This window comes from Schistocerca cancellata, chromosome 1 (genome assembly GCF_023864275.1).
Source record: "Schistocerca cancellata isolate TAMUIC-IGC-003103 chromosome 1, iqSchCanc2.1, whole genome shotgun sequence".
Taxonomy (NCBI): domain Eukaryota; kingdom Metazoa; phylum Arthropoda; class Insecta; order Orthoptera; family Acrididae; genus Schistocerca; species Schistocerca cancellata.
Window position 1 is genome coordinate 742,048,510 of NC_064626.1, and position 17,703 is coordinate 742,066,212.

Sequence of the window (17,703 nt, forward strand, 5' to 3'; positions counted from 1 at the left end):
AAAGAAAATAAAAACCTTCCTTGAATGACTGAATGCTCAAATAAACTTGAGTTCCAAAAAGTAAAAAAGTAACAGACACAGGTTTTAAAGTCTGTAGGAATGTATTTGGTAATACTGACACTAAGTCTGACACTTTGCAAATGTAGCAGTCTTCTCCACTTGCCAGTGTCCTGTTTGGCAAGTCCCAATTCATGGTAACAGTAAAGAGTAGAGGGGGCCACTGTAGTGAGTCCAGTAGAGGTCTCCCCAGCATGACTGGCTGCACTGGAACTGCCAGCAGGCATTGTGGTGCAGGCCAAAAAAAGTCGACTTGCGGATTGACACTTCCGTTTAATTGGCTCTTTTGTTTAATTGGCTCAAACGTAGTTTCGGCAGAAACAGGATATAGTTCAGCCTGCATGTGCTGATTGGGGCTGCACGTTGCCTTAGAGCTGCTACTGGTTCAGCCACTGGTGTTGCCCTCTGTTGATCTGCTAGTAAGCTGTCTGGTTTGAATTTTAGCCTCACACAGAATGGAACACTGCCACCGTTTTGCGGGTTGCACTTGTCACTACAGCAGATTTAACACACTGCTGATGAGGAGGCTGTTCAAGATGGAACACCTGCTCGGTTTGGGGAATAAAGGGGAAGAAAATCAACCTTATTCTTTTCAAAAGAAACAATTGGTACATTTCCCTTAAGTAATTTAGGGAAATTATGGGAAGGATGACCAGTTGAATAGGAGACATCTACCACTGTGGAGAACTGCATTAGTACTTCGTCGTTCATTAGATTAAATACCTTGTTGTAGTACATGACTCTAATGCTGTCACACATTCTGCAGGCTGTTCCATGATGGTAGTTCACAAGACATGACACCCACTAGCACCTGACAGCTAGTAGCTGGGATCAGACATGTGGGACACTCAGTTTCCACAGTTAGACAGGTAGGGGCTTTCCACAAGGCTCTTTATCAATGATGTACAAGGAATAGAACAACAAGAGTCAAGTATTGCGATATCACAGGCAACTGTCTTTCATTGTAAATTTGGCATGTAGGATACATTACAAAAGATAGTCTACTCTGTTTTTTGTATATTGTTTTCCTAGCTGTTGCACCATCCATAATAATATTTCTTTTTCTGCAAAACTGCAAAAGCTGCAATCCCATGCGAGCATATTTAGTAGCAGTATGTTCCCCAGAAATTAGCGTGGAGCAAAGGTAAAGGTGTACGGTATGAATGGCTGGGAGACCCCGAAGGACAGGTTCAGCCACCTAATTGGAAAGGTTTTTTCACCTTCTTCGCACCCGCAGACATCTTTCCTTTGCAAAGTATGAGCTGTGTGTGGAAGTCTAGCAGTTGAGTGTCATGTGTGTGTGGGCGCGCATGTGCCCAAGTGCACACATATTTGTGGTGGTCATGTTGGAGTTCGCGCAGACAACTGCCTGCATGTAGGTCTTCTGATTCAGTAGAACAACTATGAGTTCTGTCTGTATGCACATAAGAGCATGATGTGATTTCTATGGCAAGTTGCAGCTCCATTTGAACATTTAATTTTAAACATGATATTACTGAGCTGCTTTATGATTATGCCTGGTACCTTTGTCTTTTGCCCTTTCTTCTACATTGAAGTGAGTAGTTTGGATAAAATTTGTTTAAATTGTTGTCAAAGCTCAGCTTGTGGATGCAGATACACGAGTGGCTTTAAAATTGTCAATAATATTTGATGCAGTCTTCCATGAAGTTTCACTGCTGGAGGTCATGCATAATGTGGAGTGTGTCTGTACTTAGAGTGGAGCATCGATAAAAGAGCTTTGTCATGTGTGGCCTGAAAGTATGTACAATGTACAAATCTTTCAACGAGGCCATTGGCTTCAGGATAACGGTTCTGAACTGTGTAATGCTGTTGGTTTTACAAAATAGTTTAAATTCCTGAGGAGAAAATTTGTGCCCTTGTCAGTGATAATAGGTTTTGGCAATCCTTCAAAAGCCTGAATAGTATTTGTTGAAGATATCGATGACAAATGGAAATTTTGAGAAAGTATTGATGAGGTGGGCCAGTAGCTTTCAAGAAATGGTCCTGCGGAATCAGTATACAGATGTTACCATGTTTCATCTACATCTACATTTATACTCCGCAAGCCACCCAACGGTGTGTGGCGGAGGGCACTTTACGTGCCACTGTCATTACCTCCCTTTTCTGTTCCAGTCGCGTATGGTTCGCGGGAAGAATGACTGTCTGAAAGCCTCCGTGCGCGATCGAATCTCTCTAATTTTACATTTGTGATCTCCTCGGGAGGTATAAGTACGGGGAAGCAATATATTCGATACCTCATCCTGAAACGCACCCTCTCGAAACCTGGCGAGCAAGCTACACCGCGATGCAGAGCGCCTCTCTTGCAGAGTCTGCCACTTGAGTTTGCTAAACATTTCCGTAACACAATCATGGTTACCAAATAACCCTGTGACAAAACACGCCGCTCTTCTTTGGATCTTCTCTATCTCCTGCGTCAACCCGATCTGGTACGGATCCCACACTGATGAGCAATACTCAAGTATAGGTCGAACGAGTGTTTTGTAAGCCACCTCCCTTGTTGATGGACTACATTTTCTAAGGACTCTCCCAATGAATCTCAACCTGGTACCCGCCCTACCAACAATTAATTTTATGTGATCATTCCACTTCAAATCGTTCCGCACGCATACTCCCAGATATTTTACAGAAGTAACTGCTACCAGTGTTTGTTCCGCTATCATATAATCATACAATAAAGGATCCTTCTTTCTATGTATTCACAATACATTACATTTATCTATGTTAAGGCTCAGTTGCCACTCCCTGCACCAAGTGCCTATCTGCTGCAGATCTTCCTGCATTTCGCTACAATTTTCAAATGCTGCAACTTCTCTGTATACTACAGCATCATCTGCGAAAAGCCGCACGGAACCTCCGACACTATCTACTAGGTCATTTATATATATTGTGGAAAGCAATGGTCCCATAACACTCCCCTGTAGCACGCCAGAGGTTACCTTAACGTCTGTAGACGTCTCTCCATTGATAAGAACATGCTGTGTTCTGTTTGCTAAAAACTCTTCAATCCAGCCACACAACTGGTCTGACATTCTGTAGGCTCTTACTTTGTTTATCAGGCGACAGTGCAGAACTGTATCGAACGCCTTCCGGAAGTCAAGGAAAATAGCATCTACCTGGGAGCCTGTATCTAATATTTTCTGGGTCTCATGAACAAATAAAGCGAGTTGGGTCTCACACGATCGCTGTTTCCGGAATCCATGTTGATTCCTACAGAGTAGAGTCTGGGTTTCCAAAAACGACATGATACGCGAGCAGAAAACATGTTCTAAAATTCTACAACAGATCGACGTCAGAGATATAGGTCTATAGTTTTGCGCATCTGCTCGACGACCCTTCTTGAAGACTGGGACTACCTGTGCTGTTTTCCAATCATTTGGAACCTTCCGTTCCTCTAGAGACTTGCGGTACACGGCTGTTAGAAGGGGTGGCAAGTTCTTTCGCGTACTCTGTGTAGAATCGAATTGGTATCCCGTCAGGCGCAGTGGACTTCCCTCTGTTGAGTGATTCCAGTGTCTTTTCTATTCCTTGGACACTTATTTCGATGTCAGCCATTTTTTCGTTTGTGCGAGGATTTAGAGAAGGAACTGCAGTGTGGTCTTCCTCTGTGAAACAGCTTTGGAAAAACGTGTTTAGTATTTCAGATTTATGCGTGTCATCCTCTGTTTCAATGCCATCATCATCCCGGAGTGTCTGGATATGCTGTTTCGAGCCACTTACTGATTTAACGTAAGACCAGAACTTCCTGGGATTTTCTGTCAAGTCGGTACATAGGAATTTTACTTTTGAATTCACTGAACGCTTCACTCATAGCCCTCCTTACGCTAGCTTTGACATCGTTTAGCTTCTGTTTGTCTGAGACATTTTGGCTGCGTTCAAACTTGGAGTGAAGCTCTCTTTGCTTTCGCAGTGCCTGTGACAACGGAAAATGTTACCAAGGTCAAGCTGCCTGATACTTTTTACATAAGTGACATCTTTCCATCCCACGAACCATAGACCTCACAATCAGTGGGATGGCTTGCGTGCCTCAGCAATATGGATAGCTGTAGCGTAGGTGCAACCACAGTGGACGGGTATCTGTTGAGAGGCCGGTTAAATGTGTGGTTTCTGAGGAGGGACAGCAGCCTTTTCAGTAGTTGCAGGAGATTGACTGTTATGGTCTTGTAACATCAGCTGAAACAACCTTTCTGTGCTGGTACTATGATGGTAGCTATAATTTTTCCCTAGGGCATGCAGCTCTACTGTATGGTTAAATGATGATGGGTTCCTCTTGGGTAAAGTAGTCTCCCATTTGGATCTCCAGGTGGGTACTACTCAGGAGGATCTCATCATCAGGAGAATCAAAACTGGTGTTCTACGGTTCTAAGTGTGGAATATTAGATTCCTTAATTGGGCAGGTAGGTTAGAAAATTTAGAAAGGGAAATGGATAGTTTGATGTTAGATTTCTTGGAAATTATTGGAGTTCAGAGGCAGCAGAAACAGACCTTCTGATCACGTGAATACAGGGTTATAAACACAAAACCAAATAGAGGTAATGCAGTAGGTTTAATAATGGATAAGAAAATAGGAGTATGAGTAAGCTACTATAAACAACAAAGTGAACACATTATCATGGCCAGGACAGACTTGAAGCCCACACCTACCAACAGTAAAAGTTTATATGCCAACTAGCTCTGCAGATGATTAAGATATTGAAGAAATGTATGATGAGATAAACAAAATTCAGATAGTTAAGGGAGACAAAAATTTAATTTGGTAGTAGGAAAATGAAGAGAAGGAAAAATAATATCTGAATATGGACTGGTGGAATGGAATGGAAGAGAAAGCTTCCTGCTAGAATTCTGCACATAGCATATTTTAATCATTGCTAACACTTGGTTTTAAAGTCATGGAGGAAGGCTGTATATGTGGGAGAGACGTGGAGACACAGGCAGGTTTCAGATTGATAATATAAAGGATAATGGTAAGACACACATTTCAGAAGCTGATTAATTGTTAGATATTTCAAGGGGGCAGATGTGGACTATGACCAGAATTTATTGGTTATAAACTGAACATTAAAACTGAAGGAATTGCAAAAAAGGTAGGAAATTAAGAAGATAAGATCCAGATAGATTGAATGAACCAGTGCTCTTCGAGAGTTTCAGGCAGATCTTTTGGCAATGATTGACAAGCACAGCAGAAAGGAACACAGTTGAAAACAAATGGGTAGCTTTGAAAGATGAAATAGTAAAGAAAGCAGAGGATCAAATAGATAAAAAGACAAGGCCTAGTAGAAATCCTTGGATAACAGAGGAGATATTGAATGTAATTGATGAAAGGAGAAATTATAAAAATGCGACAATTGAAGCAGATGAAAGGGATTACAAACGTCTGAAAAATAAGATTGAATGGAAGTTCAGTGTAGCTAGATGGGAATGCCTAGAGGACAGATGGAAGGTTTTAGAACTAGATTTCACTAGGAGAAAGATAGATATCGCGTAGAGGAAAATTAAAGGGGCCTATGGAGAAAAGAGAAGCAACTGTATGAATATCAAGAGCTCAGATGGAAGACCAGTCATAAGCAAAGAATGGAAATCTGAAAGGTGGAAGGTTTATAGTGGGTCTATACAAGGGAGACGAACTTCGAAGCAATATTATATAAGTGGGAGAGGATGAGATGGGAATTACGATACTGAGAGAAGAATTTGACATACCACTGAATGACATAAACGGAAATGAAGCTCTGGGATTATATGACATTCCGTCAGACCTACTGATAACATTAGGAGAGGCAGAAATGACAAAACTCTTTCAACTGATGTGCAAGATGTATGAGACAGGCGGAATACCCTCAGGTTTTAAGAAGAATGTTGTTATTGTTGTGGTCTTCAGTCCAGAGACTGGTTTGATGCAGCTCTCCATGCTACTCTATCCTGTGCAAGCCTCTTCATCTCCTAGTGCCTACTGCAACATACATCCTTCTGAATCTGTTTAGTGTATTCATCTATTGGTCTCCCTCTATGATTTTTACCCTCCAAGCTGCCCACCAATACTAAATTGGTGATCCCTTGATGCCTCAGAATATGTCCTACCAAATGATCCCTTCTCCTAGTCAAGTTGCACCACAAATTTCTCTTTTCCCCAATTCTGTTCAATACCTACTCATTAGTTATGTGATCTACTCACCTAATCTTCAGCATTTTTCTGTAGCACCACATTTCAAAAGCTTCTATTCTCTTCTTTTCTAAACTATTTATCGTCCATGTGTCACTTCCATACATGGCTACACTCCATACAAATACTTTCAGAAACGACTTCCTGACACTTGAATCTATACTCGAAGTTAACAAATTTCTGTTCTTCAGAAACGCTTTCCTTGCCATTGTGAGTCCACATTTTATATCCTCTCTACTTCGACCATCATCAGTTATTTTGCTCCCCAAATAGCAAAACTCATTTAATACTATAAGCATCTTATTTCCTAATCTAATTCCCGCAGCATATCCGGATTTAGTTAAACTACATTCCATTATCCTCGTTTTGCTTTTGTTGATGTTCATCTTATATCCTCCTTTCAAGACACTGTCCATTCTGTTCAGCTGCTCTTCCAGGTGCTTTGCTGTCTCTGACAGAATAACAATGTTGTTGGCAAACCTCAAAGTTTTTATTTCTTCTCCATGGATTCTAATTCCTACTCCTACTCTTTTTCTTTTGTTTCCTTTACTGCTTACTCAATATACAGATTGAATAACACCTGGGATAGGCTACAACCCTGTCTCACTCCCTTCCCAACCACTGCTTCCGTTTCATGCCCCTCGACTCATAATTGCAGTCTGGTTTCTGTACAAATTGTAAATAGCCTTTCGCTCCCTGTATTTTACCCCTGCCACCTTCAGAACTTGAAAGAGAGTATTCCAGTCAACATTGTCAAAAGCTTTCTCTAAGTCTACAAATGCTAGAAACATAGTTTTGCTTTTCCTTTACTAGGTCGGCTTTTACCAGTTTTTCCATTCGTCTGTAAAGAATTCGTGTTAGTATTTTGCAGCCGTGGCTTATTAAACTGGTAGTTCGGTAATTTTCACATCTTTCAACACATGCTTTCTTTGGGGTTGGAATTATTATATTGTTCTTGAAGTCCGAGGGTATTTCACATGTTTCATACATCTTGCTCACTAGATGGTAGACTTTTGTTAGGCGTGGCTCTCCCAAGTCTGTCAGTAGTTCTAATGGAATGTTGTCTACTCCCGGGGCCTTGTTTTGACTTACGTATTTCAGTGCTCTGTCAAACTCTTCATGCAGTATTATATGTCTCATTTCATCTTCATCTACATCCTCTTCCATTTCGATAATATTGTCCTCAAGAACATCGCCCTTGTATAGACCCTCAATATACTCCTTCAACTTTCTGCTTTCCCTTCTTTGCTGAGAACTGGGTTTCCAACTGAGCTCTTGATATTCATGCAAGTGTTTCTCTTTTCTCCAAAGGTCTCTTTAATTTTCCTGTAGGCAGTATCTATCTTAATCCTAGTGATATGCACCTCTATATCCTTACATTTGTCCTCTAGCCATCCCTGCTTAGCCATTTTGCACTTACTGTTGATCTCATTTTGAGACGTTTGTATTCCTTTTTGCCTACTTCATTTGCTGCATTTTTATATTTTCTCCTTTCATCAATTAAATTCGATATATCTTCTGTTACCCAAGGATTTCTATTAGCCCTCATCTTTTTACCTACTTGATCCTCTGCTACCTTCACTATTTCATCTCTCAAAGCTACCCATTCATCTTCTACTGTATTTTTTTCCTCCATTCCTGTCAATTGTTCCCTTGTGCTCTGCCTGAAACACTGTACAACCTCTGGTTCTTTCAGTTTATCCAGGTCCCATCTCCTCAAATTCCCACCTTTTTGCAGTTTCTTCAGTTTTAATCTACAGTTCATAACCAATAGATTGTGGTCAGAGTCCACATCTGCCCCTGGAAATGTCTTACAATTTAAAACCTGGTTCCTAAATCTCTGTCTTACCATTATATAATCTATCTGAAACCTGATAGTATCTCCAGGGTTCTTCCATGTATACAACCTTCTTTCATGATTCTTGAACCAAGTGTTAGCTATGATTAAGTTATACTCTGTGCAAAATTCTACCAGGCAGCTTCCTCTTTCATTTCTTCCCCCCAATCCATATTCCCCTACTACGTTTCCTTCACTTCCTTTTCCTACTATCGAGTTCTAGTCACCCATGACTATTAAATTTTCGTCTGCCTTCACTATCTGAATAATTTCTTTTATCTCATCATACATTTCATCAATTTCTTCATCATCTGCAGAGCTAGTTGGCATATAAACTTGTACTACTGTAGTAGGCGTGGGCTTCGTGTCTATCTTGGCCACAATAATGCATTCACTATGCTGTTTGTAGTAGCTTACCTGCACTCCTATTTTTTTTATTCATTATTAAACCTACTCCTGAATTACCCCTATTTGATTTTGTATTTATAACCCTGTATTCACCTGACCAGAAGTCTTGTTCCTCCTGCCACCGAACTTCACTAATTCCCACTATATCTAACTTTAACCTATCCATTTCCCTTTTTAAATTTTCTAACCTACCTGCACGATTAAGGGATCTGACATTCCACGCTCCGATCCGTAGAACGCCAGTTTTCTTTCTCCTGATAACAACGTCCTCCTGAGTAGTCCCCACCCGGAGATCCGAATGGGGGACTATTTTACCTCCGGAATATTTTACCCAAAAGGACGCCATAATCATTTAATCATACAGTAAAGCTGCATGCCCTCGGGAAAAATTACGGCTGTAGTTTCCCCTTGCTTTCAGCCGTTTGCAGTACCAGAACAGCAAGTCCGTTTTGGTTAGTGTTGCAACGCCAGATCAGTCAATCATCCAGACTGTTGTCCCTGCAACTACTGAAAAGGATACTGCCCCTCTTCAGGAACAACACGTTTGTCTGACCTCTCAACAGATACGCCTCAGTTGTGGTTGCAGCTATGGTATGGCTATGTGTATCACTGAGGCACGCAAGCCTCCCCACCAATGGCAAGGTCCATGGTTCATGGGGGGAGGAAGAAGAATGTAAAAATTCTAATTCCAAAGAGAGCAGGTTCTGGCAGGTGCATGAATTACTAAACTCTCAGTTTAATAAGTCATGGTTGCAAAATATTAACATGAATTCTATACAGAACAATGAAAGAACTGGTAGAAACTGACTCGAGTAAGATCAGTTTCAATTTTGGAATATGACTTGTGTTAGAAGATAAGTTAAGGAGATACAAAACCTACATTTACAGCGTTCTTAGACATGGAGAATGCATTTGACAATGTTGACTGGAATACTCCTTTGAAATTCTGAAGGTAGCAGGCATAATAAAATATAGGGGGTGAAGAGACATTGAAAGGGAAGCAGCAGTTGAGAAGGAATTGATATGGGGTTGTAGCCTATCCCCAATGTTACTCAATCTGTACATTGAGCAAGAAGTGAAGGAAACAAAAGAAAAACTGGAGTAGAAGTTCAGGGACAAGAAATAAAAAGTTTGAGGTTTGTTGATGACATCATAATTCTTCCTGAGACAGCAAAGTACTTGCAAGAGCAGTTGAATGGAATGGACAGTGTCTTGAAAGGATGAAGATAAAATGAATGTCAACAAAAAGCAAAACAATGGCAATGGAAGGTAGGTGAATTAAATCAAGTTATACAACAGGAATGAGATCAGGTAACGAGTCACTAAGAGTAGTAGATGAGTTTCGCTATTTGGATGATCATAGTGAAGAGATATAAATGTAGACTCTCAGTGGCAAGAAAAGTATGTCTGAAGAACAGAAATTTGTTGACATCGAATATAGATGTAAGTGTTAGTAAGTCCTTTCTGAGCAATTTTGTCTGGAGTGTAGCCACGTGTCGAAGTGAAACATGGGCGATAAACTGTTTGGACAAGAAGAGTAAGGAAACTTTTGAAATGTGGTGCTGCAGGAGAATGCTGAAGATTAGTTGGGTAGATCACGTAACTAGTGAGAGGTACCAAATAGAATTGGGATACAAGAAATTTGTGGCACAACTTCACTAAAAGAAGGGATCAGTTGAAAGGACACATTCTGAGATCTCAAAGGATCACAAATGTAGTGTTGGAAAGAAGTGTGGGGGATAAAAATCACAGATGTGTGTTGCAGTACTTACTCGAAGATGAGAAAGTTGGCGCAGGATAGAGTAGCATGGAGAGCTGCATCAAACCAGTCATTAGACTGAAGACCACAACAATGACTGACATCTAACCAACATCATTTCAGTGTTGTTGTTAATACTTTTCCGGTAGCATTGCTCTCTGCCAATGCATTTAGTATGAACTATGTCCCAGTGGCATTGATGTAGCATCAGTAGTACCTGAGATTGAAGTATCCTAGGGGTAACCACACATGTCTTGCCTGAGTCTGAATGTAAAATAGTGACACCTTTCTTCACTGTAAGTGTTTGCCTCATGTTCCAGTAAGTTTTAATCTCTGGCTGATTAAGTAACTTCTTATCATTAGTCCCTTCTATTTGAGTGTACTGTTTGATCATACTCAAAACAGGGTCTTTAGGCACAAGTTTGGCAATTAAATTTGAGTTTAAAGGGAAATTTTTCACGGTGTCTGAACTGATATCATTCGAAAAACAGGCAGCAGCTGAGTGTGACTCTATCTCGCCATATCGATAGATGTGAAAGCAACGAGCTGTTCATGTTGGAACAGTCCAAAGACAGCCACTGAACATTTGTGGTCTGCAAGGTGGCTAAATTTATGTTTGTAAATGTAATCATGAAATTTCTTGACTGCTGATATAATCATGAGAGCCGCCTCCTCAATCTGACTGTAATATCTTTGTGCCACTGTCAAAGTCTTTGAAGTGAACACAATTGGTCGTTCACAACCATAATGCCGATATGACAGAATGGCTCCTATACCATAGTCTGAAGCATCAGCAGCAGTTGTGAGCATTTTGCTCGGATCATAAGTTGTAGGACATTTGGCATCAAGCAAACTTGTTTTAATTTATTAAATGTACCATGTCTGTTTGGGGCATGTACATAACAACTTGTGCAGTGGTTCACTGATATATCATGAGGGAGAAACATCCAATAATCCAATACCAAGTTATTTATACTACTATGGAATGTAATTGCTTGACATCCTTTTGGGCTTGAAGGTTTTTAATGACATCAACATGTTGCAAAGTTTGCTTGATGTTGTTTGCAGACAGTATGTGACACTTGTATTGAAGTTCACATTGAAGTGAGATTCACTTGACTTTGTTGCATTTCAAATTTATTGTGGCAACTTGAAAACGCATTCTGTAAGAGCTCCTGTGGAGTTGTGCCCAAGACAGTTACATTATCAAGGTACTTCACAGCATTTGGAGCCATCCAGATTAATTGTTCTAAATACCACTGGAACAAACACGGTGTGCTGGCTATTCCAAAGGGTAACCTTTTGCAACGTAGAGATCAAATGGGGCATTTATCAGCATAAGGCTGTGTTATATCTTTGTCCAAAGGGATTTGCAGATATGTTTCTTTAAGGTCCAGCTTGGGAAAGTTCACACCACCTGTTAATTTTGACATCCGTTCTTCTGGCTTGGAAGTAGGATATGAATCAATAATGCTCTGGAAAAAATATCATCATATTTTTCCAACAGCTGATTTAACTTTCCATTTGGAATGTCTGTCTGAATTTGATTCACTTCCTCATGAATGGTTAAGCCCAAAGCATTGAAGAGACCTAATCCAGAGAGAGGGAGGAATAGCAGGGAAGGTATGGGGGATGGTAAAGCGCTGCTTGTGGAAGCATACAGGGACAAGAGTGGAAGAGGTTAGGGCAGTTAGGTGCAGTCAGAATGGTAGACAAAGGGCAGATTGGGGTTTGGGAGAGGGGGCAGTGGAAAAGGAGAGAAGTAGAAAGACTTTTGACTTTTGGTGCGTTGGTGGAATAGAGGGCTGTGTAGTGCTGGAATGGAAACAGAGAAGGGGTGGGTGGGTGAAGGACAATGGCTAACGAAGTTAGCCAGGAGGGTTATGGAAATGTAGGATCAACTGTAGGGAGAGTTCCCACCTGTGCAGTTCAGAAAGGCTCGTATTGGAGGGAAGGATCCAGATGGCACAGACAGTGAAGCAGTCATAGAAACGGAAAAACATCATCTTGGGCAGCGTGCTCAGCAACTGGATGGTTCAGCTGTTTCTCAGCCACTGTTCGTCAGTGGTCATTCATGCTTGTTGATTGTCATGCCCATGTAGAATGCAGCACAGTTGTTGCTGCTTAGCTTGTAGGTCACATTACTGGTTTCACAGGTAGCCCTGTCTTTGAAGGGATAGGTGATGCTTGTGTCCGGACTCGTGTGGGAGGAGAAGATGAACACCAAATCCCTCAACATGCAAGCTAACCTTACATCTGCAGATAGAACTGCAATCCACCACCTAGAAACTGATCCCAAACTTATAATCCTACCTGCTGCCAAAGGCTTCTCCATTGTTGGTTTGCCAGCTGTCAGATTCATCCACACACAGCTGTTGTCACACTGACCACATTCCAGAAATCCAGCAGGATCTCCAGTCTCGCTTCAAAGTCTTAGGCCCAACACAGAACCTCTCTGCAGAGTCCACCTCTCTGCTCAGCCCTACCACTCCCTGCACACCTACCTTCTACATGCTTCCTAAAGTCCATAAACCCAACCACTCAGGAAACCCCATTGCGGCCAGTTACTGGGCCCCCACAGAGAGAATTTCTGCTCTCATAGACCAAAACCTTCAACCTATTACCTGTAACCTACCCTCCTATATAAAAGATACCAACCATTTCCTCCACCAGCTCTCCACAGTTCTTTAACCACATGGTACTCTGCTCATCACTATTGATGCTACCTCCCTTTACAAGAACATCCCTAATGCCCATGGCCTTGGTGCTGTTGAGTGCAGTTTTCCCAACACCCAATGGATTCCAAACTTACGACCTTCTTCCTAGTCTCCATGACCAACTATATCCTCACCCACAATTACTTCTCCTCTGAAGGCATCAGCTGCAAACAAATCTGGGGTATGACTATGGGCATCCGCATGGCACCATCCTATGCCAACCTATTCGTGGGCCAGATAGAGGAATCTTTTCTAAGCATCCAGAATCACAAACTCGTCACTTGTATCAGATTCATTGATGACACCATCGTGATTTGGATTGAGGGTGAGAGCACGCTATCCACGTTGCTCCAGAACATAAACACTTTTCTCCCAGTCACTTCACATGATCCTCCTTAACCCAACAATCCACCTTCTTCGATGTTGACCTCCATGTCAAAGATCAGTACCTCCATCCACATCAGACCAACCAACCACCCGCAATACCTCCACTTCGACAGCTGCCACTCATTCCATACCAAGAAGTCCCTTCCACACAGTCTAGCGTCCTGTGGCTGTCACATCTGTAGTGATGAGCAGTCTCTATTGAAATATACCACGTGTCTTATTGAGGCCTTCACAGACTGTAAGTACCTTCCCATCCTCGTACAAAAACAGATGTCCCATGCATCTCTCTACAGTCATCCACCACCTCCAAAAATCCCATTGTCTGACCACAGAGGAGCCTTAACCTCATGACTCAGTATCACCTAAGACTGAAGCAACTGACTCCATCAGAGTTTCGACTACCTATCATTGTGCCCTGAAATGAGGAATGTCCTACCCACTATCCGTCCCACTCCCCAACAGTGGTATTCTGCCACCCACTGAATCTCTACAGTATCATTGTCCATTCGACACAACCCCTGCTTCCAACCCCTTGCCTCATGGCTCATATCGCTGTAATAGACCTAGATGCAAGATCTGTCCCATACATCCTCCCATTGCCACCACCTACTCCAGTGAGGTCCCAAGCATCACCTATCCCATCAAAGGCAGAGCTGCCTGTGAAACCAGTAATGCGATCTACAAGCTAGGCAGCAACCACTGTGCTGCATTCTATGTGGGCATGACAACCAACAAGCTTCCTGTCCCCATGAATGGCCACCGACAAACTTTGACCAACAGCTGAGCCATCCACTTATTGAGCACGTTGCCCAGCATGATGTTTTTCATTTCAGTGACTGCTTCACTGCCTGTGCCATCTGGATCCTTCCCACCAACACCAACTTTTCTGAATTGCATAGGTGGGAACTCTCCCTACAATATATCCTACATTCCCATAACAGTCCTCACCTCAGCCTTCGTTAGCCATTATCCGTCACCGACCTGCCCCCTTCCCTGTTGCCATTTCAGTGCTACACAGGCCTCATTTCCACCAATGCAACCACAGTCCTTTTACTTCTCTCATTTTCCACTGTTAGATCTCTCATATTCAGTGTCAGATCTTACTCAGATAATCAAAAATTTCCTGTACTCTACATGAAAAGAGGGTAAGAAATTATTGTATTCAAAATGGTATAAAAAGATCTCTGACATCTCATAGTGCTGCTGCCATTTTTACATCGTGAAGCGGCAGTAGCCACAGGTGAAAACAGCAGCAGTCTACAGAGTTGTGACAACACTGAGGCATTGCGATATAGATTTTTACAAAATTGAGTTAAGTTATTGTCTGAGATACGCCTGTGAAGCTGCTGCCCCCATGCCCTACTACTGTAAGGGATCAACTTAGCCCATTTATAGTAAATATTACTTAATTAAAAAAGAGGACGCAAGTTAAAAAGAATGATTGTTCCCAAATCAGATCATCAGAGAAGCTGGCACAACGACGTGCGACAGAGCGACGTGAGCAGTACAGACAAGTGCGAGCACATGTACGTAAAGATGATGGTCGTCTGCAGGCATATGGATGGAGTTTGCCTGCGAAACCTGGTAGTGGAGGTCCACCACCACATACACCACGGTTGTCTAGCACTAGTGGAGGCCATGTGCCTGTCCCTGTCCCTGTTTATTGTCGACCTCTTCATGAGAGAGAAACTGGGATGAAGGTAAATATGCAGGTACACATCATGCCATTTTCACTTCTGCACCTTTATTTTAAGTTATGAACTGTACTTTACAGCATCTTAATTGCATTAGTATTTGTATGTATTTTGCTAGGTAATACTGATGGTTTGTGTTTATGAATCTGCCAAGTAGCTGAAGTTAGCTGGCACTTAGAATATGAGTATTATTTCTGTTGTTAGTTGAAGTATTATTCATGTTGAGCAAAATTATTCAGAGTACTCGGGCAGATTTGTTCAAAGAGGGTGACAGGAAAGTGTTGCAGAGTCATTTAATTACTGATCTTGGGTCATGATAGATTAATGCATGTTTTACTTTAGGTGGCAACACAAACTCTGGTAGCTCCTTGCAGCTCATAACACTGAGAAGTAGTCAGAGGACCACCATCTTAAAGACTGATGATGATGATGATGATGATGATGATGATGATGATGATGATTTTATCCTATTTGTGTTTGTCTGTGCTTGAATAAAACTTGATTCTGTACTGGGAAATGATTAAGATTATTACCATAATTTTTAGGTGGAATCATAAATTCCAAAGATCTAATTTTGTACTGATGCCCTAGGTCAAAAAGCCCAATCTTCCATGCTACAAAGAATGATGTTACTACTGATTGAACACAAACATATGAATATGTTCCAGATGGGGAGTAATGAAAATATAGTTGCATTTTCAGGTTATTCCATTTTGTGCAACTACAGGAAAACACCTGTGTTACTTTTTGGAACTTTAAAAATTGTGTAAATTACAGGAAAATGTAAATGGCAGCAAAGCATTAAGCACATATTCTATAAAACATAAATAAGCAATTGTATTAATTTTATTGACCACCAATTTGAGACCTGTGGTCTTACAACAGTTTTAGATTTTCTTACTTTGGTAGTTCCTAACTTTTTGCCAAAATTCCAGAATTAAAGTTTGTTTCAATTGCTTCTAGTGAATTTCTTTGTCTGGGCTTCTAGTTTATAAACAGTCAAAAATTTACTGGAAACCTGAAAGTAATTATAATGTGTTAATACATATCTATGACACCAAACTCTAGGCAAGAAGTATCTCTTAACTTCAAGTCATAAAATTTTATACATCTTACATTAAAAATTAAACAATGGAAAATCTAGGATGGAATGTAACAATATTATGATGAAGGCCTTAATAGCCAAAAGTTATAATTGGGCGAGCCTTTTTGTTGTGCCTATCTTCGACCCAGCATCACCACTATATGGTTAGTGGGAACTTTTGTTCTCATAATATTGTTACATTAACAATTATTATTTTAAGGAAATGGCTAAAATATGACAGCTGGTAGTGATGACGTATTACACAAGATGGCAGACCAATGAGAGAATTAAGTTTGATACTGATAATCATGACATTACCTGTATGTAGATACGTGATTGCATGATGAAATATGCTTCCATATGACATGATACAGAGCAGACTTTGCAGTTAAATTTTAACTGTGCTTTCAGGTCTCAACCTAATCATGCCTCAAAAATTGGGACATATCCCAAAAGAAATGCCAAAAGCATGTGACAATCATGATTTTATTTAAATATCGATGCCACTATTTTCACTTACAGCTATTTGAGCTGTGCTACTATGTCCCTCTTAACTACCATCCCAGATATAGTTGTATATTCTGCAAAAATATGTACACTGTGTAATACTTGATGATGTCTCCCAGCAAATCAAACTTATTAGAATTTTTTTAGATTAATGTACCAACAATTTCCATTTAGTGCAGGCACCTTGCCTGCAGTGGCTTGAAACTAGTTTGCATTTTATCCAGATGAGGCACTTTCATAGTCCTTGTTAATTGTTGCCAACTTCCCATCTATTTGGACTAATACAGAAGTTTTGCCCAGCCCAACACTTTGTTTAGTAACATAACTATGACAAACAATACACACAGTGTAGTTTCGTTAAGTTGGCAGTGTTATAAGATAAAGTACTGCAGCATGAGTTGTTCCCACTTTTAACGAGTTCGGTTACTTCAAAACTAGGAAGGCAGGGCTTGAGGAAGTTAACTGAATTTAACACTACCTGCTAGTTGCCAGTGTCATTTTATGTCAGTTACACTTATTTTTCTCCATGAACATTACTTCATTAAGTTAAAAAGGCAGACATTTATAGTTTTAGTAATGCAGATGTGGATGTGAATTAACATTGTAAACATAGAAAATTTGAAGGGACCAATAAAGAATTTCAGTACCTTATGAAAACCGTATTACGTTGCATAGGAAAAACGTTTATTTATTGATGACCAGTCTTGGACTATTTTTCCACTATCACATTGGCCATAAATGTAAGTCTTGCATAAACACTGTCAACCATCTGACAGCAATGTGCATACATTATCTGTTACTACAGTTATTGATTTCATGCCCAATTTTCCACTTGTATGACTTGTGCAGTGAAAGCTGAGGTTTGTGGCTGATTTTATAATGAACAAACAGTTAAAAACTGGTCACCTGTAAATAAAAATGTTCTTCCTGTGCAACTTAGGAAAGTTTTTGTAACAGTCGTTGGAATTGGAAAGTTGCAGATCCAGTCCAACCCCAGCATACTGAAGACACAGAACCAATAAAAATATTTCAAACAGTGGGAAAACGCTAATTCCAAGTCATAAAATTGAACTCGCTC

General features: G+C 40.8%; 1 protein-coding gene across 12 annotated transcripts in view; it reads left to right on the forward strand.

The window, feature by feature from the left end:
• LOC126185655 (C-Jun-amino-terminal kinase-interacting protein 4) overlaps positions 1–17,703 on the forward strand; it is a 270,109-nt gene that overhangs the window by 96,992 nt on the left and 155,414 nt on the right. For 9 of the 12 annotated variants that reach the window (XM_049928155.1, XM_049928156.1, XM_049928146.1 and 6 more), the window contains one exon: positions 14,797–15,052. In XM_049928155.1, coding sequence (XP_049784112.1) covers positions 14,797–15,052 — 256 coding nt within the window. The remainder of the gene's footprint in view (positions 1–14,796; positions 15,053–17,703) is intronic. The other 3 variants (XM_049928150.1, XM_049928147.1, XM_049928157.1) reach the window with 1 other exon arrangement.